The sequence below is a fragment of the Oncorhynchus clarkii genome, chromosome 15 (assembly GCF_045791955.1).
Source record: "Oncorhynchus clarkii lewisi isolate Uvic-CL-2024 chromosome 15, UVic_Ocla_1.0, whole genome shotgun sequence".
NCBI classification, from domain to species: Eukaryota; Metazoa; Chordata; class Actinopteri; order Salmoniformes; family Salmonidae; genus Oncorhynchus; species Oncorhynchus clarkii.
The window spans coordinates 14,392,996-14,417,581 of NC_092161.1; the positions used below are offsets into that span (position 1 = coordinate 14,392,996).

Consider the following 24,586-nt stretch of genomic DNA (forward strand, 5'->3'; position numbering starts at 1 on the left):
GGTCATCAGAGCCATAATGGGCGCCATAGTGTTTGTATCCCTGTTGGAGTGGCAGGCCGATGGAACTTTAATGGCATCCGGACTGACTCTTCATATACATGTTAGTGACAGCAGACCCCAGCCATCAGAGCCCTAATGGTGTCTAGAAAATATTATTTCCAGCTCATTAGGAAGCTGTAGCCCTGTCCTTAACCACATGGATAGCAAGTGGCAACACACACACACACTCACACACATTGTACAGAAACTGTTTGAGATATTCTCTCCTGTCCTGCTCATGTCCCAGTCTCCTTACAGTATACTGTAGCTAGGTATCTTCTGAGGAATGCTTCCTGTATCGATCTGCTCTCCCCGTATCAATCTGTTGTCCCTCTATCGATCTGCTCTCCCCGTATCAATCTGTTTTCCATCTATCGATCTGCTCTCCCTGTATCAATCTGTTGTCCATCTATCGATCTGCTCTCCTGTATAGATGCCTAGGTTTACCTCCAATGTACTCACATCCTACCTTACCTTTGTCTGTACACTATGCCTTGAATCTATGCTATCGTGCTCAGAAACCTGCTCCTTTTACTCTCTGTTCTGAACGTGCTAGACGGCCAGTTCGTATAGCATTTAGCCGTACCCTTATCCTACTTCTCCTCTGTTCCTCTGGTAATGTAGAGGTTAATACATGTCCTGCAGTGCCTGTCTCCACTCCCACTCTCCAGGTGCTCTCATTTGTTGACTTCTGTAACCGTAAAAGCCTTGGTTTCATGCATGTTAACATTAGAAGCCTACTCCCTAAGTTTGTTTTACTCACTGCTTTAGCACACTCTGACAAACCGGATGTCTTAACCGTGTCTGAATCCTGGCTTAGAAAAAACACCAAAAACCCTGAAATCTCCATCGCTAACTATAACATTTTCCGCCAAGATAGAACTGCCAAAGGGGGCGGTGTTGAAATCTACTGCAAAGATATCCTGCAGAGTTGTGTATTACTATCCAAGTCTGTACCCAAACAATTCTTGCTTCTACTTCTAAAATTTCACCTTTCCAGAAACAAGTCTCTCACTGTTGCTGCTTGTTATAGACCTCCCTCTGCCCCCAGCTGTGCCATCGATACCATATGTGAATTGATTGCCTCCCATCTATCTTCTGAGCTCGTGCTACTAGGTGACCTAAACTGGGACATGCTTAAAACCCCGGCCATCCTACAATCTAAGCTTGATGCCCTCAATCTCATACAAATTATCAATGAACCTACCAGGTACAACTCCAAATCCGTAAACAAATCAAATCAAATCAAATTGTATTTGTAACATACACATGTTTAGCAGATGTTAATGCGAGTGTAGCAAAATGCTTGTGCTTCTAGTTCCGACAATGCAGTAATAACCAACGCGTAATCTAACCTAACAATTTCACAACAACTACCTTATACACACAAGTGTAAAGAGATGAAGAATATGTACATAAAGATATATGAATGAGTGATGGTACAGAACGGCATAGGCAAGATGCAGTAGATGGTATAGAGTACAGTATATACATATGAGATGAGTAATGTAGGGTATGTAAACATTATATTAAGTGGCATTGTTTAAAGTGGCTAGTGATACATTTTTCCATTATTAAAGTGGCTAGTGATACATTTTTCCATTATTAAAGTGGCTGGAGTTGAGTCAGTATGTTGGCAGCAGCCACTCAATGTTAGTGGTGGCTGTTTAACAGTCTGATGTCCTTGACATAGAAGCTGCTTTGATGCATCTGTACTGACCTCGCCTTCTGGATGATAGCGGGGTGAACAGGCAGTGGCTTGGGTGGTTGTTGTCCTTGATGATCTTTATGGCCTTCCTGTGACATAGGGTGGTGTAGGTGTCCTGGAGGGCAGGAAGTTTGCCCCCGGTGATGCGTTGTGCAGACCTCACTACCCTCATTACGGTTGTGGGTGGAGCAGTTGCCATACCAGGCGGTGATACAGCCCGACAGGATGCTCTCGATTGTGCATCTGTAAAAGTTTGTGAGTGCTTTTGGTGACAAGCCAAATTTCTTCAGCCTCCTAAGGTTGAAGAGGCGCTGCTGCACCTTCTTCACCATGCTGTCTGTGTGGGTGGACCAATTCAGTTTGTCTGTGATGTGTACGCCGAGGAACTTAAAACTTACTACCCTCTCCACTACTGTCCCTTCAATGTGGATAGGGGGGGTGCTCCCTCTGCTGTTTCCTGAAGTCCACAATCATCTCCTTTGTTTTGTTGACGTTGAGTGTGAGGTTATTTTCCTGACACCACACTCCAAGGGCCTGCACCTCCTCCCTGTAGGCCGTCTCTTCATTGTTGGTAATCAAGCCTACCACTGTAGTGTCGTCTGCAACTTGATGATAGAGTTGGAGGCGTGCATGGCCACGCAGTCGTGGGTGAACAGGGAGTACAGGAGAGGGCTCAGAACGCACCCTTGTGCGACCAAACGACAACTCCTCATCACTGTCAAACGCTCCCTAAAACATTTCTGCAAGCAGGCCTTTCTAATCGACCTGGCCGTGGTATCCTGGAATGACATTAACCTCATCCCGTCAGTAGATGATGCCTGGCTATTCTTTAAAAGTGCCTTCCTCACCATCGTAAATAAGCATGCCCCATTCAAAAAATGTAGAACTAGGAATAGATATAGTTTCACTCCAGACCTGTCTGCACTTGACCAGCACAAAAACATCCTGTGGCTTTCTGCATTAGCATCGAATAGCCCCTGTGATATGCAACAAATATGCACAGGCAGTTAGGAAAGTTAAGGCTAGCTTTTCCAAAGAGAAATTTGCAACCTGTAGTACTAACTCAAAAATGTTCTGGGACACTGTAAAGTCAATGGAGAATAAGAGCACCTCCTCCCAGCTGCCCACTGCTCTGAGGCTAGGAAACGCTGTCACCACCGATAAATCCACTATAATTGAGAATTTCAATACGCATTTCTCTACGGCTGGCCATGCTTTCCACCTGGCTACACCTACCCCGGTCAACTGCTCGGCACCCTCCACAGCAACCCACCATTTCTCCTTCACCCAAATCCAGATAGCTGATGTTCTGAAAAAGCTGCAAAATCTGGACCCCTACAAATCAGCCGGGCTAGACAATCCGGACCCTCTCTTTCTAAAATTATCTGCCGAAATTGTTGCAACCCCTATTACTAACCTGTTCAACCACTCTTTCGTATCATCTGAGATTCCCAAAGATTGGAAAACTGCCGCGGTCGTCATCCTCTTCAAAGAGGATGACACTCTAGACCCAAACTGCTACAGACCTATATACAGTGCCTTGCGAAAGTATTCGGCCCCCTTGAACTTTGCTATAAAGATATAAAGATATAAAATTGTATTTTTTTGTGAAGAATCAACAACAAGTGGGACACAATCATGAAGTGGAACGATATTTCAAACTTTTTTAACAAATCAAAAACTGAAAAATTGGGCGTGCAAAATTATTCAGCCCCCTTAAGTTAATACTTTGTAGCGCCACCTTTTGCTGCGATTACAGCTGTAAGTCGCTTGGGGTATGTCTCTATCAGTTTTGCACATCGAGAGACTGACATTTTTTCCCATTCCTCCTTGCAAAACAGCTCGAGCTCAGTGAGGTTGGAAGGAGAGCATTTGTGAACAGCAGTTTTCAGTTCTTTCCACAGATTCTCGATTGGATTCAGGTCTGGACTTTGACTTGGCCATTCTAACACCTGGATATGTTTATTTTTGAACCATTCCATTGTAGATTTTGCTTTATGTTTTGGATCATTGTCTTGTTGGAAGACAAATCTCCGTCCCAGTCTCAGGTCAGGTTTTGCAGACTCCATCAGGTTTTCTTCCAGAATGGTCCTGTATTTGGCTCCATCCATCTTCCCATCAATTTTAACCATCTTCCCTGTCCCTGCTGAAGAAAAGCAGGCCCAAACCATGATGCTGCCACCACCATGTTTGACAGTGGGGATGGTGTGTTCAGGGTGATGAGCTGTGTTGCTTTTATGCCAAACATAACGTTTTGCATTGTTGCCAAAAAGTTCAATTTTGGTTTAATCGGACCAGAGCACCTTCTTCCACATGTTTGGTGTGTCTCCCAGGTGGCTTGTGGCAAACTTAAAACAACACTTTTTATGGATATCTTTAAGAAATGGCTTTCTTCTTGCCACTCTTCCATAAAGGCCAGATTTGTGCAATATACGACTGATTGTTGTCCTATGGACAGAGTCTCCCACCTCAGATGTAGATCTCTGCAGTTCATCCAGAGTGATCATGGGCCTCTTGGCTGCATCTCTGATCAGTCTTCTCCTTGTATGAGCTGAAAGTTTAGAGGGACGGCCAGGTCTTGGTAGATTTGCAGTGGTCTGATACTCCTTCCATTTCAATATTATCTCTTGCACAGTGCTCCTTGGGATGTTTAAAGCTTGGGAAATATTTTCGTATCCAAACTTCTTCACAACAGTATCTCCGACCTGCCTGGTGTGTTCCTTGTTCTTCATGATGCTCTCTGTGCTTTTAACGGACCTCTGAGACTATCACAGTGCAGGTGCATTTATACGGAGACTTGATTACACACAGGTGGATTGTATTTATCATCATTAGTCATTTAGGTCAACATTGGATCATTCAGAGATCCTCACTGAACTTCTGGAGAGCGTTTGCTGCACTGAAAGTAAAGGGGCTGAATAATTTTGCACGCCCAATTTTTCAGTTTTTGATTTGTTAAAAAAGTTTGAAATATCCAATAAATGTCGTTCCACTTCATGATTGTGTCCCACTTGTTGTTGATTCTTCACAAAAAAATACAGTTTTATATCTTTATGTTTGAAGCCTGAAATGTGGCAAAAGGTCGCAAAGTTCAAGGGGGCCGAATACTTTCGCAAGGCACTGTATATCCTACGCTGTCTTCAAAAGCCAAGTTAAGAAAAAGATTAACGACCATTTCGAATCCCACCGTACCTTCTCCGCTATGCAATCTGGTTTCAGAGCTGATCATGAGTGCACCTCAGCCACACTCAAGGTCCTAAACGACATCATAACCGGCATCAATAAGAGACATTACTGTGCAGCCGTATTCATCGACCTGGCCAAGGCTTTTGACTCTGTCCATCACCACATTCTTATTGGCAGACTCGACAGCCTTAGTTTCTCAAATGACTGCATCGCCTGGTTTACCAACTACTTCTCTGATAGAGTTCAGTGTGTCAAATCGGAGGACCTGTTGTCCGGACCTCTGGCAGTCTCTATGAGGGTGCCACAGGGTTCAATCATCGGTCCGACTCTCTTCTCTGTACATATCAATGATGTCACTCTTGCTGCTGGTGATTCTCTGATACACCTCTATGCAGACGACACCATTCTGTATACTTCTGGCCCTTCTTTGGACACTGTATTAACTAACCTCCAGACGAGCTTCAATGCCATACAACTCTCCTTCCGTGGCCTCCAACTGCTCTTAAACGCAAGTAAAACTAATTGCATGCTATTCAATCGATCACTGCCTGCACCTACCCGCCCGTCCAGCATCACTACTCTGGACGGTTCTGACTTAGAATATGTGGACAACCACAAATACCTAGGTGTCTGGTTAGACTGTAAACTCTCCTTCCAGACTCACATTAAGCATCTCCAATCCAAAATTAAATCTAGAATCGGCTTCCTAAATCGCAACAAAGCATCCTTCGCTCATGCTGCCAAACATACCCTCGTAAAACTGACCATCCTACCGATCCTCGACTTCGGTGATGTCATCTATTTAGTACGACATTCGGGAGCTCTGACATACGGACTATACCCAGACGGCATCCCCAGCCGCGCCCTCAGAGCATGCGCAGACCAGCTGGCCGGTGTGTTTACGGACATATCCATACTATGACCAATGAGCATACTAACTATATCCATACTAACTACATCCATACTGACTATATCCATACTAACTATATCCATACTAACTATATCCATACTGACTATATCCATACTAACTATATCCATACTATGACCAATGAGCATACTGACTACATCCATACTATGACCAATAAACATACTAACTATATCCATACTATGACCAATAAACATACTAACTATATCCATACTATGACCAATGAGCATACTAACTATATCCATACTGACTACATCCATACTATGACCAACGAGCATACTAACTATATCCATACTGACTACATCCATACTATGACCAATGAGCATACTAACTATATCCATACTAACTATGTCCATACTAACTATATCCACACTATGACCAATGAGCATACTAACTATATCCATACTAACTATATCCATACTAACTATATCCATACTATGACATCCAGCCAACTTGACACAACTGTGGGAAGCATTGGAATCAACATGGGCCAGCATCCCTGTGGAACGCTTTCGACACCTTGTAGAGTCCATGCCCAAACGAATTGAGGCTGTTCTGAGGGCAACTCAATATTAGGACGGTGCTCCTAATGTTTTGCACAGAGTGCAATCCCGAGTGGCGCAGTGGTCTAAGGCACTGCATCTCAGTGCAAGAGGCGTCACTACAGTCCCTGGTTTGAATCCAGGCTGTGTCACATCTGGCTGTGATTTGGTGGGTGGCGCACAATTGTCCCAGTGTCATCTGGGTTTGGCTGGGGTAGGCTGTCATTATAACTAACTTGCCTAGTTACAGTGCCTTGCGAAAGTATTCGGCCCCTTTGAACTTTGCGACCTTTTGCCACATTTCAGGCTTCAAACATAAAGATATAAAACTGTATTTTTTTGTGAAGAATCAACAACAAGTGGGACACAATCATGAAGTGGAACGACATTTATTGGATATTTCAAACTTTTTTAACAAATCAAAAACGGAAAAATTGGGCGTGCAAAATTATTCAGCCCCCTTAAGTTAATACTTTGTAGCGCCACCTTTTGCTGCGATTACAGCTGTAAGTCGCTTGGGGTATGTCTCTATCAGTTTTGCACATCGAGAGACTGAATTTTTTTTCCCATTCCTCCTTGCAAAACAGCTCGAGCTCAGTGAGGTTGGATGTGAACAGCAGTTTTCAGTTCTTTCCACAGATTCTCGATTGGATTCAGGTCTGGACTTTGACTTGGCCATTCTAACACCTGGATATGTTTATTTTTGAACCATTCCATTGTAGATTTTGCTTTATGTTTTGGATCATTGTCTTGTTGGAAGACAAATCTCCGTCCCAGTCTCAGGTCTTTTGCAGACTCCATCAGGTTTTCTTCCAGAATGGTCCTGTATTTGGCTCCATCCATCTTCCCATCAATTTTAACCACCTTCCCTGTCCCTGCTGAAGAAAAGCAGGCCCAAACCATGATGCTGCCACCACCATGTTTGACAGTGGGGATGGTGTGTTCAGCTGTGTTGCTTTTACGCCAAACATAACGTTTTGCATTGTTGCCAAAAAGTTCAATTTTGGTTTCATCTGACCAGAGCACCTTCTTCCACATGTTTGGTGTGTCTCCCAGGTGGCTTGTGGCAAACTTTAAACAACACTTTTATGGATATCTTTAAGAAATGGCTTTCTTCTTGCCACTCTTCCATAAAGGCCAGATTTGTGCAATATACGACTGATTGTTGTCCTATGGACAGAGTCTCCCACCTCAGCTGTAGATCTCTGCAGTTCATCCAGAGTGATCATGGGCCTCTTGGCTGCATCTCTGATCAGTCTTCTCCTTGTATGAGCTGAAAGTTTAGAGGGACGGCCAGGTCTTGGTAGATTTGCAGTGGTCTGATACTCCTTCCATTTCAATATTATCGCTTGCACAGTGCTCCTTGGGATGTTTAAAGCTTGTGAAATCTTTTTGTATCCAAATCCGGCTTTAAACTTCTTCACAACAGTATCTCGGACCTGCCTGGTGTGTTCCTTGTTCTTCATGATGCTCTCTGCGCTTTTAACGGACCTCTGAGACTATCACAGTGCAGGTGCATTTATACGGAGACTTGATTACACACAGGTGGATTGTATTTATCATCATTAGTCATTTAGGTCAACATTGGATCATTCAGAGATCCTCACTGAACTTCTGGAGAGAGTTTGCTGCACTGAAAGTAAAGGGGCTGAATAATTTTGCACGCCCAATTTTTCAGTTTTTGATTTGTTAAAAAAGTTTGAAATATCCAATAAATGTCGTTCCACTTCATGATTGTGTCCCACTTGTTGTTGATTCTTCACAAAAAAATACAGTTTTATATCTTTATGTTTGAAGCCTGAAATGTGGCAAAAGGTTGCAAAGTTCAAGGGGGCCGAATACTTTCGCAAGGCACTGTAAATAAAGGTTAAAGGTTAAAGGTTAAAGAAAGAGAGACTTAGATTGGTAATCTGTGTTTTTATACTAATATCTGTGTGTGTGTGTGTCTCTTCAGAGGGAACCCCCTACACATGGTGGGTGGGTAGGAGCAATGAGAAACATTTCTACTGGGGAGGATCAGGGCCGGGGATACAGAAGTGTTCCTGTGGTATCGACAGGAACTGTACTGACCCCAAATACGACTGTAACTGTGACGCTGACCACAAACAATGGTGAGTACAGGCATGGGGTGTGTGTGTGTGTGTGTGTGTGTGTGTGTGTGTGTGTGTGTGTGTGTGTGTGTGTGTGTGTGTGTGCAGTCACATTTGCATGTGTTTCTGCATTTTCAATATTCGTATGATGAGCTTTTTGTGGCCTCCTCTGAATGCGTTTGTGAAAAGAGTGTCTGCTGAATGACTGATTTATTGAATGTAAATTTGACAGAAACAACAGGGTATGTGTTGGGTGTTGAGGCAGTGAGCGATGTCTCCCCTCCTCCAATAATAACACAACGTTGTGTTTCCTCTCTCTCTATCATTTATTTATTCTTCTCTCGCTCTATCATTTTCTCTCTTCCTCTCCCCCTCTCTCTTCCCATCTCCCTGTCTCTTTTCTCATCTCCCTGTCTCTCTTCCCATCTCCCTGTCTCTCTTCCCATCTCCCTGTCTCTCTTCCCATCTCCCTGTCTCTCTTCCCATCTCCCTGTCTCTCTTCCCATCTCCCTGTCTCTCTTCCCATCTCCCTGTCTCTCTTCCTCTCCCCCTCTCTCTTCCCATCTCCCTGTCTCTCTTCCCATCTCCCTGTCTCTCTTCCCATCTCCCTGTCTCTCTTCCCATCTCCCTGTCTCTCTTCCTCTCCCCCTCTCTCTTCCCATCTCCCTGTCTCTCTTCCCATCTCCCTGTCTCTCTTCCCATCTCCCTGTCTCTCTTCCTCTCCCCCTCTCTCTTCCCATCTCCCTGTCTCTCTTCCCATCTCCCTGTCTCTCTTCCCATCTCCCTGTCTCTCTTCCCATCTCCCTGTCTCTCTTCCCATCTCCCTGTCTCTCTTTCCTTCTCTCTCGGTCTCTTTTTACAGTAACAGATTAGTATTATTTTGTGGCTCTCTCTCTTTCCATTAATAATGTGTGTTTTCATGTTTTTTTCTCCGGAGCTATGTCACACACACATCTCTATTTCCCCTCATAATGTTGGGATCATCACACACACACATCTCTATTTCCCCTCATAATGTTGGGATCATCACACACACACACATCTCTATTTCCCCTCATAATGTTGGGATCATCACACACACACACATCTCTATTTCCCCTCATAATGTTGGGATCATCACACACACACACACACACACACACACACACACACACATCTCAATTTCCCCTCATAATGTTGGGATCATCACACACACATCTCTATTTCTCCTCATAATGTTGGGATCAACACACACACACACACACACACACTTGGCCTCACAGTGAGTGCTCTCATTGTGTCATCAGCATATTAGTCCTCATAAAAGGCGTAGAACATCAAGCAGATAATGAGGATGAATACAGGTTGCTTCAGAAGACAGAGACAATTCATTTCAAAGTTATTAACGCTTAACCCCTTTTTTTCTCCTCTGTCTCTCTCTCTGTCCTTCATTCCACAATCTTTCTTCTCTTTACGCAAGAATCTAGATAAATACTATCTAGTATTACGATCTGGATCACTATCTAACATAGAACTATCTCCTTTATTTCCTCCCCTCCATTCATCTGTTCATTCTTCTCCTCCCCAGGAGAGAGGACAGTGGCCTGTTAGTGTATAAGGACCATCTGCCAGTCAGTCAGGTTGCCGTGGGTGACACCAACCGGCAGGGTTCAGAGGCCAAGCTCACCATCGGGCCACTCCGTTGTCAAGGAGACCGTGAGTTCCGCACCTCAAACTGTTATTAATAGTGAATGATAATTGTGTGTGTGTGTGTGTGTGTGTGTGTGTGTGTGTGTGTGTGTGTGTGTGTGTGTGTGTGTGTGTGTCCATTTATTGCCCCCAACCTATGGACCAAGTTACACCAGAATTAGATATGGGAGCAGGATAATGAGGATGGAGATGGCCAAGCATTGAGATGTAAAATATATTCATTATGACATATTAAAGATATATTAAACATTTCACATTTGAGTAGCTCCACCTCATATGATTGATACGTTTTATTGGCCGTATAGAGTTATGACTCAGTAAGACTAATGATGATTGGCTGACAGTTAATGGGTTGTCATGGGTAATTGAGTAACGTCTTCGATGGTTGGCTATAGTTTGGAGAACAGAGATGAGTGCTGCAATGGTTGCTAATGAAGTGTGTGTGTGTGTGTGTTCGTGCGTATATGTGCGTGTGTATGTTTGTGTGAGCGAGTGTGTGTGTGTAAGAGTGAGTGTCATACACACATACGCCCACGTATTCAATATAATATGGGTCTTCTATGATAAAAAATGTCTGGACATTTTTTCATCTTTTTCTCTTGAGAGTAATATAATTAGAGGACTTTGATAAAAATAATATAACATTTTACTAAATTATACACCTAAAAGGCACTTTTTACACACTTAAAAGGAGAAACGAATGGAAGAATGACAGAAAGAGAATTATATAACTTTTCTGTCCCTTTTAAACTTCATCATTACCATGTCCACATGATGTAGGACAAAGGATTCGACCCTCAAACATAGCTGAAAGAGTGTGTGTGTATGTGTGTGTGTGGCTTCTGGTGCAGTGTGATAAGCTCTCCTCTGTGACAGCACTGGACTCTACCTCTTCCCCAGCACCACTTCCCATCCCAGAGCAGAGAGGCTTAGAGAGAGAGGGGGAATCAGAGAGAGAGTGGGAAACCGAGAGAGAGGGAGAGAGAGAGAGAGAGAGAGAGAGAGAGAGAGAGAGAGAGAGAGAGAGAGAGAGAGAGAGAGAGAGAGGGAAACCGAGAGAGAGGGAGAGAGAGGGGGGGGGAACAGAGAGACAGAGGGAAACCGAGAGAGAGAGGGGGGTGGGAACAGAGAGAGAGAGGGGGGGAACAGAGAGAGAGAGAGAGAGAGAGAGAGAAGGAAACCGAGAGAGAGAGAGAGAGAGAGGGAAACCGAGAGAGAGAGAGAGAGAGAGAGGGGGGGAAACAGAGAGAGAGAGAGAGAGAGAGAGAGAGAGAGAGAGGGGGGGACAGAGAGAGAGAGAGAGAGAGAGAGAGAGAGAGAGAGAGAGAGAGAGGGGAACCGAGAGAGAGAGAGAGAGAGAGAGAGGGGGAAACAGAGAGAGAGAGGGGGGGGACAGAGAGAAAGAGAGAGAGAGAGAGAGAGAGAGGGGAACCGAGAGAGAGAGAGAGAGAGGGGAACCGAGAGAGAGAGAGAGAGGGGGGGGGGCAGAGAGAGAGGGAGAGGGGGGGACAGAGAGAGAGAGAGAGAGAGAGAGAGAGATAGAGAGAGATAGAGAGAGGGAGAGAGAGAGAGGGGGGGGACAGAGATAGTGGGAATCCGAGAGAGAGAAACGGAAACCGAGAGAGGAGGGAAAGAGAGCGATAAAAAGCGAGGGGAGCGGGACAGAGAAGGGTGAGGGAGAGAGATTTAATGTTATTCAGGGCACGGCTGGAAGTGACAGATGCATCTGCCACCACACACACATACACACAGTCACAGTCTCGTGTCTCTGTGTGAAGAGACCGTCCTTTTGGAGCTTCACATAGATCTCACTGAATCGATAACATACATGCTCTTTCTCTCTCTTTCTCTCTCACATTATCTGTCCTCTCCTCTTTTCCTTCTTTATCATCTTCCCCCTCCTCCTGCCAAAAATATGCAGAGAGAGAAAGAGAGAGAGCGACAGAGAGAAACAGAGCGAGACAGAGAGAGAGAAAGAGAGAGATTAATTGAAAAGCTGAACCCCGTGCCATGAGCTTTTGCTCGTACAAAGGTCATCTGACATTCTCTGTGTCTCTTTCTCCTCTTCTATCTCTCTGCGTTTCCTCTGCTTTTTCCCAGATAACTACTGGAACGCGGCGTCGTTCACCACGCCCTCCTCCTACCTGCATTTCTCCACCTTCCAGGGAGAGACCAGCGCAGACATCTCCTTCTACTTCAAGACCAGCGCTCCCTACGGGGTGTTCCTGGAAAATCTCGGCAACACTGACTTCATACGCCTCGAACTCAAATGTTAGTTACTGGACCTTTTTCTCTCTTTTGGCCGTCTTTTGTTCCGCGGCTTCTTCTTCTTCCCATGTTTCTCCTTTCATTGACCTCTCTGTATTTTCAGGAGGACGTTCTCTCTCTCTTTCATCTGTTTTCGTTTCTCCCTTTTTCCCTCTACAACCCTCCACCCTTCCTGCACTGTATAAAACATCTGAAGTTTCTGTTCAGACTGTAAAACTTTTCTGAGACAGTTTCCCCTTAGTTCTCTATGTGGCTCTTAAGAGATGATTGACATGTCATATGCTTTATGTGCCTATGCTCTAATGACTCAAATTAAATGTCTAAATGGCCATTCAATCGGATTCAGATTGAGAATGTTAAATTCCTGGGGATCAAATTTAACCACAGTTCTTTTACGACGAGACGGCTATTTAACCAGAGTGGCTGTCAATTTGATGATGGATGACAAATTACATTTCAGCAATTTCAAAGAGCTTTAGGTTTAATGGGGGCAACTAACCTCATCCACCCACCATTTTGTGGCACAGTGTTTAGTAGTAATGTATACCAGCTACCTGGTATCACGTTTTAGGGAAGACCCAGATGCAGACAGTGTCGAAGTAACAAAAGCGTATTACTCGAACAGGGGGCAGCCAAAACGACAGGTCAAGACCAGGCATAGGTCAGGAATCCAGATCAGAGTCCAAAAGGTATAGAATGGCAGGCAGGCTCAGGGTCAGAGCAGGCAGAATAGTCAAAACTGGGAAAAGTAGAAAACAGGAACTAGAAACAGACTGGAGCAAGGGGGAAACGCTGGTAGGCTTGACAAACAAAACAAACTGGCAACAGAAAAACAGAGAACACAGGTATAAATACACTGGGGATAATGGGGAAGATTGCGACAACCGTAGGGGTGTGGAGACAAAGGCAAGCTAGGTGGGCCCTACCACTAATCTCCTCGGCCTCGAGCCGCTCCAGGGTGCCACCGTGTTCTCCAAGCTGGGCCTACGGAACGCCTACCACCTTGTGTGGATACGGGAAGGGGACGAGTGGAAGACTGCCTTCAACATGGCCAGTGGTCACTATGAGTATCTGGTCATGCCATTTGGCCTTACCAATGCACCAGCTGTGGTCCAGGCTCTAGTTAATGATGTTCTCAGTGACATGTTGAACCGATTTTTCTTTGTCTACCTCGATGACAATCCTCGTATTCTCCCGCTCCACCCAAGAACATGTGCTCTACGTCTGGCAGGTTCACCAATGCCTCCTGGAGAACAATTTTTTTGTGAAATCAGAGAAGTGCGGACTCCTTTGCTCCACCATCTCCTTCCTGGATTACATCATCGCTGCAGGGAGTGTACAGATGGATCCCGGGAAGGTGAGAGTGGTGGTGAATTGGCCCCAGCCTACGTCCAGGGTGCAGCTGCAATTTTTCCTGGGATTCGCCAACTTGTATCGTTGCTTTATCCAGGGGTACAGCACCCTGGCCTCCCACTGTCTGCACTCACCACTCCCAAGGTTCCGTTCATGTGGTTCCCAGCTGCTGACCGGGCGTTCCGAGATCTCAAATACCATGTCACCACAGTTCCCATCTTGGTTCATCCTGACCCGTCCCGCCAGTTCGTGGTGGAGGCCAAAACTTTGCCCTGCACCTCAAGTTACATCCCTGCGCCTTCTTCTCCCAATGCCTCAACGCCACAGAGAGGAACTACGATGTGTGGAATCGTGAGCTTCTCACGGTGAAGATGGCGTTGGTGGAGTGGAGGCACTGGCTGAGGGGGGCGGAACATCCGTTCATTGTGTGGACCGACCATAAGAACCTGGAATATCTCCGCACCGCCAAGCTTCTCAATTCCAGGCAAGCTAGGTGGGCCCTGCTTTTCAGTGGCAACAGACAAACAGAGAACACAGGTATAAATACACTGGGGATAATGGGGAAGATGGGCGACACCTGGATTGGGGAGGAGACCAGCACAAAGACGAAAAAGATAAGGGTGTGACACCTGGGGGGAAGCACGTAATCTTGGCTTACTAATACTGTATAACACCTACTTAGGACATACACTTTACACACCTCCTCCACCAGCTGGCATGTCTTTCTCTCTGAAAATATGTTGTTGAATATTCATGTGTGATTCCGAGTTGTGAATGAGCATTAATTTTGTCGGAGTAGAAATCATTTATTTCTGCCTCTCATCTTTCAGCCGTTCTGCCTCTCATCTTTCAGCCATTCTGCCTCTCATCTTTCAAAGCACTCTCTCAAGGGTGAGGTGTGTGTCCCTGTCCTTTTTTCTTTTGTTAAGAGAAGGAGAGATGTTGCGTGGGATGGGATAGAGGGAGAGATGGAGACAGAGAAGGAGAGATGTTGCGGGGGATGGGATAGAGGGAGAGATGGAGACAGAGAAGGAGAGGTGTTGTGGGGGATGGGATAGAGGGAGAGATGGAGACAGAGAAGGAGAGATGTTGCGGGGGATGGGATAGAGAGAGAGATGGAGAGATGTTGTGGGGGATGGGATAGAGGGAGAGATGGAGACAGAGAAGGAGCGATGTTGCGGGGGATGGGATAGAGGGAGAGATGGAGACAGAGAAGGAGAGATGTTGTGGGGGATGGGATAGAGGGAGAGATGGAGACAGAGAAGAGGGAGATTTGTTGGAGTTTGTCCAAGTCGTGCTCAGGCCCACAATAGATTAGTTAGTCTGTTTTCACACTGGGGCTCCGTGTTTGACTGTGTTTCACTCAGCTAACAGAGGCTAAACTGACTATCTGTTGTTTCTGGAGGGAGAGAAGAGGGAGATTAGTTATTCTGTTTTTAGACTCTGTGTTTGACTGTGTTTCACTCAGCTAACAGAGGCTAAACTGACTCTGTTGTTTCTGGAGGGAGAGAAAAAGGAGATTATAACATTGGTTATAACATTGGTGATCAGTGTGTGATTGAGAGGGGAGAAGGGAGAGTAACTCACACACATCCTTTAGGTTGTAACATCTGGACTGAACAGGTGGCTAGTGGCATGTTTATACACACACACACACTCACACACACACACACACACACACACACACACACACACACACACACACACACACACACACACACACACACACACACACGCACACACAGTCACACACCTCTACCAACACACACACTCCTCTACACACACACACACTCACACACACACTTCTCTCTTTCATCTTGTGTGCGTGTGTGTGCGTGCGTGTGTGCGCGTGGGTGTGTGTTTATCAAACTTTTGGTGAATTAGCTTTTGAATTAGCTTTTGGTGAATTAGCCATCAAACACTGAGTGCAATCATATTCACAGTAAAGCTGAAATCTATAAGAGTTAAAAGACTCTACATAAATAATGAGACATTACTAGATATCGAACTGTAGAATTTCAGGGAGGACAACTGGAAAACAATGACTTATGAGATGAAAAATGTTGACTATTATAAACCAAAGGTACTTTATGCATTGAAATAAATAGATTCAATGTGGTTGGTCGTTTGTGGACATGGTGCCGATTAACGTTGTCTTCCTCTTCTCAAGCTCCTACTGTTGTCTCGTTCTCCTTTGATGTGGGGAATGGTCCCGTGGAGTTGGCCGTCCATTCAGCCACGCCCCTCAACGATGACCAATGGCATCGTGTGATGGCGGAGCGGAACGTGAAGGAGGCGGTGCTACAGCTGGATCTGAACTATAGGGAAACTCGTCCCGCCCCTCCACAGGGACACACAAGACTAGAGCTGTTTAGTCAGCTTTATGTGGGTAAGAGTAAGACACACACATACACACACACACACACACACACACATACACACATGCACGCTCACACACCAACAGAAAAAGAGTGCAATACTATGCTACGTTTTAATTTCATTCAACAGTATTGCCAATATTTTTACTTTACAAAATGAAATAAGTTGGTGATATAGTTTGTGCCAGTATAAGGGCAGGTAGTCTAGTGGTTAGAGTGTTGCGCCAGTAACCAAAAGGTTGCTAGATCAAATCCCCAAGCTGACAAGGCAGAAATACATCGTTCTGCCCCTGAACAAGACAGTTAACCCACTGTTCCTAGGCTGTCATTGAAAATAAGAATTTGTTCTTACCTGACTTGCCTAGTTAAATAAAGGTAAAATAAATTAGTAAGAGCCACAGTTTCTTTATGTTTCCCAAAGTAGGTTCTCTGAAGCTTTGACACGAATAATGAAGATAAGCTCTTGAGGTTTCATCAGATATCACACTGTTTCACACACACACACGGCTGACGTTAACAAAGTTAAAGGAATTATGTGAGTACAACTAACCTAATTCACTTAGTCCTGACTCTTAATCTTTATGACTGTGTTAGAGTATTAACAGTAACAGAGGATTAAGACTTTTCAACAGCACACAGAGACAATGGATTAGGTCCTCGTTATGACACACAGAATGGCTCTGCATGTACATTGTGATATTGGGATTGTTTCCTCCGCTCCCTCTCTTCTCGACACAAAGACTGTGAAGGTCATTAGCAGCAGAGGAGACCAGAAGTTAAAGAGCTGAATGACTGGTCTTTATCTGTTCCTTTCACTCCTCTGTCTCAGCCTGCTGACCTGCCAATACTTTAACACTGACGACAGGAATGAAACTTGATTTAGGATGGAGAGAAAAACTGCTGAGTTTGAATTAAATTATCTTTCCTTCCTTCCTTTCTCTCTCTGACTCTGAAAAGTTATTTTCCGTTGAGACACTTCTCAATTCCAATCAGACATTCCAAAATCTGATAGTTCTGAATTCCAATAAGACATTCCAAATTCCATCACCTCATCAGTTTTTGGCGGATTGGATGGAAGAACATTATCACACTGCAGCTTCCTGAATTGCCAGAGGGGATTAATAAAGTTGTATTGAATTGAATCGAATTAAAGTAAATAGAATCGATCTTCATATGCCACCGTTAACCACACAGCCATACAGGCACATATTGATTTGTGATAGGAAACTTTAATAACAGCTTAGAAAGACTGATACAACTCATAGTTTGGCTATCTCATCTGCATGTATAGTAGGTTTCAGGGAACCAACTCGCTGAATAACCCCTCGGGGATCAATCTATCAATCTAATCGACATCAGATCATCAACTAAACCCAATCAGTTCTTCCATCACCCCCATACAGCCATGGGACCTATTAGTTTATGTTGGATCAGAGAGGAGCACTATGAAACTCCTGACGGTGTCTCTCTAGCAGATCATCAGCATGTGTCAGAGCAGTGAGGGTATTTGCCTGGTCGGGGGAAATTGAATCAGGCTCAGATGGGATCTACAGTGGGTGTGATTTGCATTCTAAAACGGGTGTTTAAACACAGAGGTACAGGGGGAAAAACAGCCGGATATCTCACCTAGGTGGTTCCTACATGATTTGGGTTATTTACGTGTGATATTATTTGGTAATGAGTTCTATTTTAAATGTTGATATTATATTGCATTATTTCATACCTTTTCTGCATGTTTTTCATGTTGTTATTTTTCTCTTTGTTTCTCTTTTTTATTTGTTGCATCTCCTCGTCTCACCGTGTGTGTGACTGGCTCGGTCGCTGCATGTGTGTGTTATGTGTGTGTGTGTGACTGGCTCGGTCGCTGCATGTGTGTGTTATGTGTGTGTGTGTGACTGGCTCGGTCGCTGCATGTGTGTGTTATGTGTGTGTGTGTGTGACACGGTGTTTGTGATGCAACTCTCACAGGGAAGCCTGCTTCATTGACCTGCAAAGACAGTAGGTAACATTAACATGTGAATATACTGAACAAAAATATAAACCCAACATGTAAAGTGCTGGTCCCATGTTTCATGAGCTGAAATGAAAGATCCCAGAAATGTTCCATTTGCACATAAAGCTTATTTCTCTCGAATTTTGGGCACACATTTGTTTACATCCCTTTTAGTGAGCATTTCTCCTTTGCCAAGATAATCCATCCACCTGACAGGTGTGGCATATCAAGAAACTGATTTTAAAAAGCATGATAATTACACAGGTGCACCTTGTGCTGGGTACAATAAAAAGCCACTCTAAAGTGTGCAGTATTATCACACAACACAATGCCACAGATGTCTCAAGTTTAGGGAGCGTGCAATTGGCATGCTGACTGCAGGAATGTCCACCAGAGCTGTTGGCAGAGAATTGAATGATCATTTCTCTACCATAAGCCACCTCCAACATCGTTTTAGAGAATCTGTCACCTGGACAGCTGATGAAACTGAGGAGTATTTCTGTCTGTAACAAAGCCCTTTTGTGAGGAAAAACTCATTCTGATTGGCTGGGCCTGGCTCCCCAGTGGGTGGGCCTGGTCCCAAGTCATGTGAAATCCATAGATTAGGGCCTAATGAATTTAATTCAATTGAGTGACTTCCTTCTATGAACTGTAACTCAGTAAAATCTATGAAATTGTTGCATGTTGCATGTATATGTTTGTCAGTATAGAAACAGATGTATAATATACATAGCTATAGTTGATTACTTTCAGTGTATGCCCATGCAGTCTTTTCCATTTCATGCAGGGCCACTGGTAGGTCTTCTGGTCTGTGACCATGCTTGCTAATGTCTCTCCTGGCCTTGGTATGCACTGTGTGGCTCAGAGAGGGAAGGTATTCTACTGGATATTGTGTGTGAGGGTGTGTGTGTGTGGGGGGGGTGAAAGTGGGGGTCTCCCCCTAAACAGTGCTGTCCTAATGAATATAATATGCTAGTTCATTAGTACATCATTACAGAGTCATTTACCTATGGAGGCAGCCAGAATGAGGCCAGGAGTGCACCACACACACACACATTAAAACACACACACACATTAACACACACACACACACATTAACACACACTGGCACACGACTTGAGTGGTGGGCAACTCCAGTCCTGGAGGGCCACAATGTCTGCCTGATGTCGATCTGGCTAAATGGGTGTGTGACATCTCCAGCCAATCAGCCACACTAATATATCAATTAAGTACCAAGGTGAGGTTAAATAGGGCTGGAGCGCCTCTCCTCTGGCCTGTTAAGTCACTGCGACCATCAGCAGTCATATATGCCCCAAGCTCAACCTCAAGGGAAATTATCTCTATTCCTAGCACAAAATTCATCTTATCTCTCTTTGTTCTCTCTCTTCTCTCTCTCTCGCTGTCTCTAGGTGCAGCAGGAGGTCAGAGGGGGTTTCTGGGATGCATTCGCTCCCTCAGGATGAATGGTGTGACCCTTGACCTTGAAGAGAGGGCCAAGGTGACGATTGGTTGATTGATTTCCTTTATTTCATCATCTAAAAATACATCAAGTTGTTCTTTTTATTAACGCAAATGAAGAGCCTCCAAAAGTCAAACTCTCCCTATCTCTCTCTCTCTCTCTAGGTAACTCCAGGTGTAAAGCCAGGCTGTCAGGGTCATTGTACCAGTTATGGGATGTACTGCAGGAACGGAGGAAAGTGTGTGGAGAAATATAATGGCTACTCCTGTGACTGCACTGCCACGGCATACGACGGACCCTTCTGCACCAAAGGTGAGAGCTAATCGCTAAACCCTGAAATTACTGCTATGCTATTGGACGATGTAACCAGCAGCCTTTGTTTACGGGGGAACGGCAACATTTACACGGAAGTAAGAGTTGGTTTCTCTCAGTCGCAGTGAGACTTCATAGCAAGAAAGTTGACACATGAATTAATTTGTTTCCTAAACTTAAGCTTGTTTTCCTGTGTTTTACGCCAGTCGGGGGTGACGACACTGGGAGTATGTGTCAGATGACAGCATGTGGGAATAGAAAACATAAAACAGGAATATGCAAAGTAGCTGACATGAAAGGACCTCCCCAGTGTTGTGTGTGTGTGTGTGAACTGAAAATGAGGTATTGAATGTAATGGAAACTAGTGTGTGCATGAGTGTGTGTGTTTATTTATCTACACGTGAGTGTGTGTTATACCCTTCAGATACTCCAGAGGATCCTCTCCCCCTGCTCCCTCTGTTCTCCTGTCTGTGTCATATGAGTGCAGTCATAATATGAATAAGAATATTATTATCAGTCATAATTGCGAAAGCGTATTTCCATTATATCCCTATTTACACCTGGTAGAATAGATAGAATATTATTATCAGGACTGTTTCATTCTGCTGCTACTGTACTGCCATTCCCTGGGGTCACAGACAGACAACTATGACTCCGTAATGAACAACACACACACACCGCTTACAACAGAGGGTGATGTTCTATTCTCATCAGCATCTCTGCTGCCTCTAGTTACAGACATAGCAACCTCTCCCTCAATGTCAGTAAGACCAAGGAGCTGATCGTGGACTATAGGAGGAAGAAGGAAGAGAGCTTCAAGTTCCTTGGCGTCCACATTGCTGAGGACTTAACATGGTCCACACACACCAACACAGTCGTGAAGAGGGCACGGCGGCGCCTCTTCCCCCTCAGGAGGCTGAAAGATTTAGCATGGGCCCTAGGATCCTCAACAAGTCCTACAGCTGCACCATCGAGAGCATCTTGACTGGCTGCATCACCGCTTGGTATGGAAATGCACCGCCCTTGACCGCAAAGCGCTAGACAGGGTGGTGCGGACAGCCCAGTACACTAGGGCCGAGACAGCTTCTTCCCCAAGCCATAAGACTGCTAAAAAGCCAGACTGCTAAATAGTAAATGAATGGTACCCAAACTATCTGCAACACTATCTGCATTGACCCTACATACACTCACCAGACTTTATATCCACACCATATACACTGAATATACAAAACATGCTCTTTCCATGTCACAGACTGACCAGGTGAATCCAGGTATAAGCCCTTATTGATGTCACTTGTTGAATCCACTTCAATCAGTGCTGATGAAGGGGAGGAGACGGGTTAAAGAAGGATTTTTCACGCTCCACAGTTTCCCTTGTGTATCAAGAATAGTCACTTTACTCTGCCTTCATGTACATATCTACCTCAAATACCTTATCGTACGCACTACCCTCTGTTGCACGTTGTGGTCGGATGCCAAGCACTTACTATACCAAGCGGTGATACAGCCAGTCAAGATGCGCTCAGTGGTGCAGCTGTAGAATTATGTTGAGGTTCTGAGGGCCATGCCAAATCTTTTCAGCCTCCTGAGGGGGAAGAGGTGTTGTCGTGCCCTTTTCATGACTGTGTTGATATGTGTGAATGGACACTGGGGAACTTGAAGCTCTCGACCTGCTCGACAACAGCACCTTCGATGGGATGGAGGTGTGTTCGGCCTTCCTTTTCCTGTAGTCCATGATCAGCTCCTTTGTCTTGCTGACACTGAGGGAGAGGTTGCTGTCCTGGCACCACACGGCCAGGTCTCTGACCTCCTCCATGTAGGTTGTCTTATTGTCGTCTGTGATCAGGCCTACAGCCGTTGTTTCGTCTGCAAACTTAATGATGATGTTGGAATCGTGCGTGGCCACACAGTCATGTGTGAACAGGGAGTACCGGAGGTGACTAAACACACACCCCTGAGGGTCCCCCATGGCGGATGTATTGTTGTCTACCCTTACCACCTGGGGGCGGCCCATCAGGAAGTCCAGGATCCAGTTGCAGAGGGAGGTGTTTAGTCCCAGGGTCCTTAGCTTAGTGATGAGCTTGGAGGGCACAATGGTGTTGAACACTGAGCTGTAGTCAATGAACAGCATTCTCACGTAGTTGTTCCTTTTGTCCAGGTGGGAAAGGGCATTGTGGTGTGCAATAGAGATTGTGTCATCTGTGGATCTGTTGGGGCGGTATGTGAATTGGAGTGGGTCCAGGGTGTCTGGGATGTTGGTGTTGATGTGAGCCACAACCAGCCTTTCAAAGCATTTCATGGCTACAGATGTGAGTGCTACAGGGCGATAGTAATTTAGGCAGGTTACTTTGGCGTTCTTGGGCACAGGGTCTATGGTGGTCTGCTGGAAATTACAGACTGGGTCAAGGAGATGTCAGTGAAGACACTTGCCAGTTGGTCAGCGCGTGTTCTGAGTACGTGACCTGGTAATCCGTCTGGCCCCTGCGGCCTTGTGAATGTTAACTTGTTTAAAGGTCTTGCTCACATCCACTACGGAGGGCGTGATCACACAGTCGTCCAGAACAGTTAGTGCTCTCATGCATAGTTCAGTGTTGCTAGACTCGAAGCGCGTAGAAAAGGTATTTAGCTCGTCTGGTAGGCTTGAGTCACTGGGCAGCTCTCTGCTGGGTTTCCCTTTGTATCTGTGATAGTTTACAAGCCCTGCCACATCCGACGAGCCGTAGGATTCGATCTTAGTCCTGTATTGACACTTTGCCTGTTTGATGGTTTGTCGGAGGGCGTGGCAGGATTTCTGATCAGCATCTGGATTAGAGTCCCGCTCCTTTAAAACAGCAGCTCTAGCCTTTAGCTCAGTGCGGATGTTGCCTGTAATCCATGGCTTCCATGTACGTACGGATGGGGAGGATGTCATCGATGCACTTATTAATGAAGCCAGTGACTGATGTCACCAGCTGTCAGAGCAGCTCACAGATCACTGCACCTGTACATAGCCCATCTGTAAACAGCCCATCTATCTGCCTACCTCATCCCCATGTACCATTCCAGTGTTTAATTGCTATATTGTAATTACTTCGCCACCATGGCCTATTTATTGCCTTAACTTACCTCATTTGCACTCACTGTATATAGACTTTTTGTTTTCTTTTGTTCTACTGTATTATTGACTGTATGTTTTGTTTATTCCATGTGTAACTCTGTGTTGTTGTATGTGTCGAATTGCTACGCTTTATCTTGGCCAGGTCGCAGTTGTAAATGAGAACTTGTTCTCAACTAGCTTACCTGGTTAAATAAAGGTGTTCTCAACTGGCCTACCTGGTTAAATAAAGGTGTTCTCAACTAGCCTACCTGGTTAAATAAAGGTGTTCTCAACTAGCCTACCTGGTTAAATAAAGGTGTTCTCAACTAGCCTACCTGGTTAAATAAAGGTGTTCTCAACTAGCCTACCTGGTTAAATAAAGGTGTTCTCAACTAGCCTACCTGGTTAAATAAAGGTGTTCTCTACTAGCCTACCTGGTTAAATAAAGGTGTTCTCAACTAGCCTACCTGGTTAAATAAAGGTGTTCTCAACTAGCCTACCTGGTTAAATAAAGGTGTTCTCAACTAGCCTACCTGGTTAAATGAAGGTGTTCTCAACTAGCCTACCTGGTTAAATAAAGGTGTTCTCAACTAGCCTACCTGGTTAAATAAAGGTGTTCTCAACTAGCCTACCTGGTTAAATAAAGGTGTTCTCAACTAGCCTACCTGGTTAAATAAAGGTGTTCTCAACTAGCCTACCTGGTTAAATAAAGGTGTTCTCAACTAGCCTACCTGGTTAAATAAAGGTGTTCTCAACTAGCCTACCTGGTTAAATTAAGGTGTTCTCAACTAGCCTACCTGGTTAAATAAAGGTGTTCTCAACTAGCCTACCTGGTTAAATAAAGGTGTTCTCAACTAGCCTACCTGGTTAAATAAAGGTGTTCTCAACTAGCCTACCTGGTTAAATAAAGGTGTTCTCAACTAGCCTACCTGGTTAAATAAAGGTGTTCTCAACTAGCCTACCTGGTTAAATAAAGGTGAAATAAAATATTAAATAGAAAATGTGGTCTACTCCTCAATGTGATTATAGCTACATTTTTATGTATTTTGTTTTATTCCTGTTGTGTTACTATTTGAAACTCTGCTTTGTTGGGAAGGGCTTGTAAGCAAGCGTTTCACCGTAAAGCCCCCACCAGTGGACCTTCTGCGTGTATGTGTTCTCTCCTCTCTCTAAGATGTGGGGGGCTTCTTTGAGGCGGGCACTCTGGTGAGATACAACTTCCTGTCAGAGGCAGCGGCAGCCAATCAGGACGCAAGGTTCCTTGCCCAACCTTTGACTGCACAGGAAGTGAATCTGACAGGAGAAGCAGTAGCGTTTAGCTTCAGTACGTCCAACACACCAGCTATACTGCTGTACGTCAGCTCCAAGACACAAGACTACCTGGCGCTGGTGCTACGGCAGAATGGTGAGACACTGACACATACAGACCTGGGGCTGGTGCTACGGCAGAATGGTGAGACACTGACACATACAGACCTGGCGCTGGTGCTACGGCAGAATGGTGAGACACTGACACATACAGACCTGGGGCTGGTGCTACGGCAGAATGGTGAGACACTGACACATAC

General features: G+C 45.0%; 1 protein-coding gene across 1 annotated transcript in view; it reads left to right on the forward strand.

Annotated features, from left to right (window-relative positions):
* Positions 1–24,586, forward strand: part of LOC139366922 (contactin-associated protein-like 2) — a 302,046-nt gene that overhangs the window by 244,609 nt on the left and 32,851 nt on the right. The window contains exons 16-23 of the mRNA XM_071104677.1: positions 8,355–8,511; positions 10,058–10,185; positions 12,280–12,450; positions 15,971–16,189; positions 18,147–18,176; positions 19,581–19,669; positions 19,795–19,942; positions 24,193–24,423. Of these exons, the coding sequence (XP_070960778.1) occupies positions 8,355–8,511; positions 10,058–10,185; positions 12,280–12,450; positions 15,971–16,189; positions 18,147–18,176; positions 19,581–19,669; positions 19,795–19,942; positions 24,193–24,423 (1,173 nt within the window). The remainder of the gene's footprint in view (positions 1–8,354; positions 8,512–10,057; positions 10,186–12,279; positions 12,451–15,970; positions 16,190–18,146; positions 18,177–19,580; positions 19,670–19,794; positions 19,943–24,192; positions 24,424–24,586) is intronic.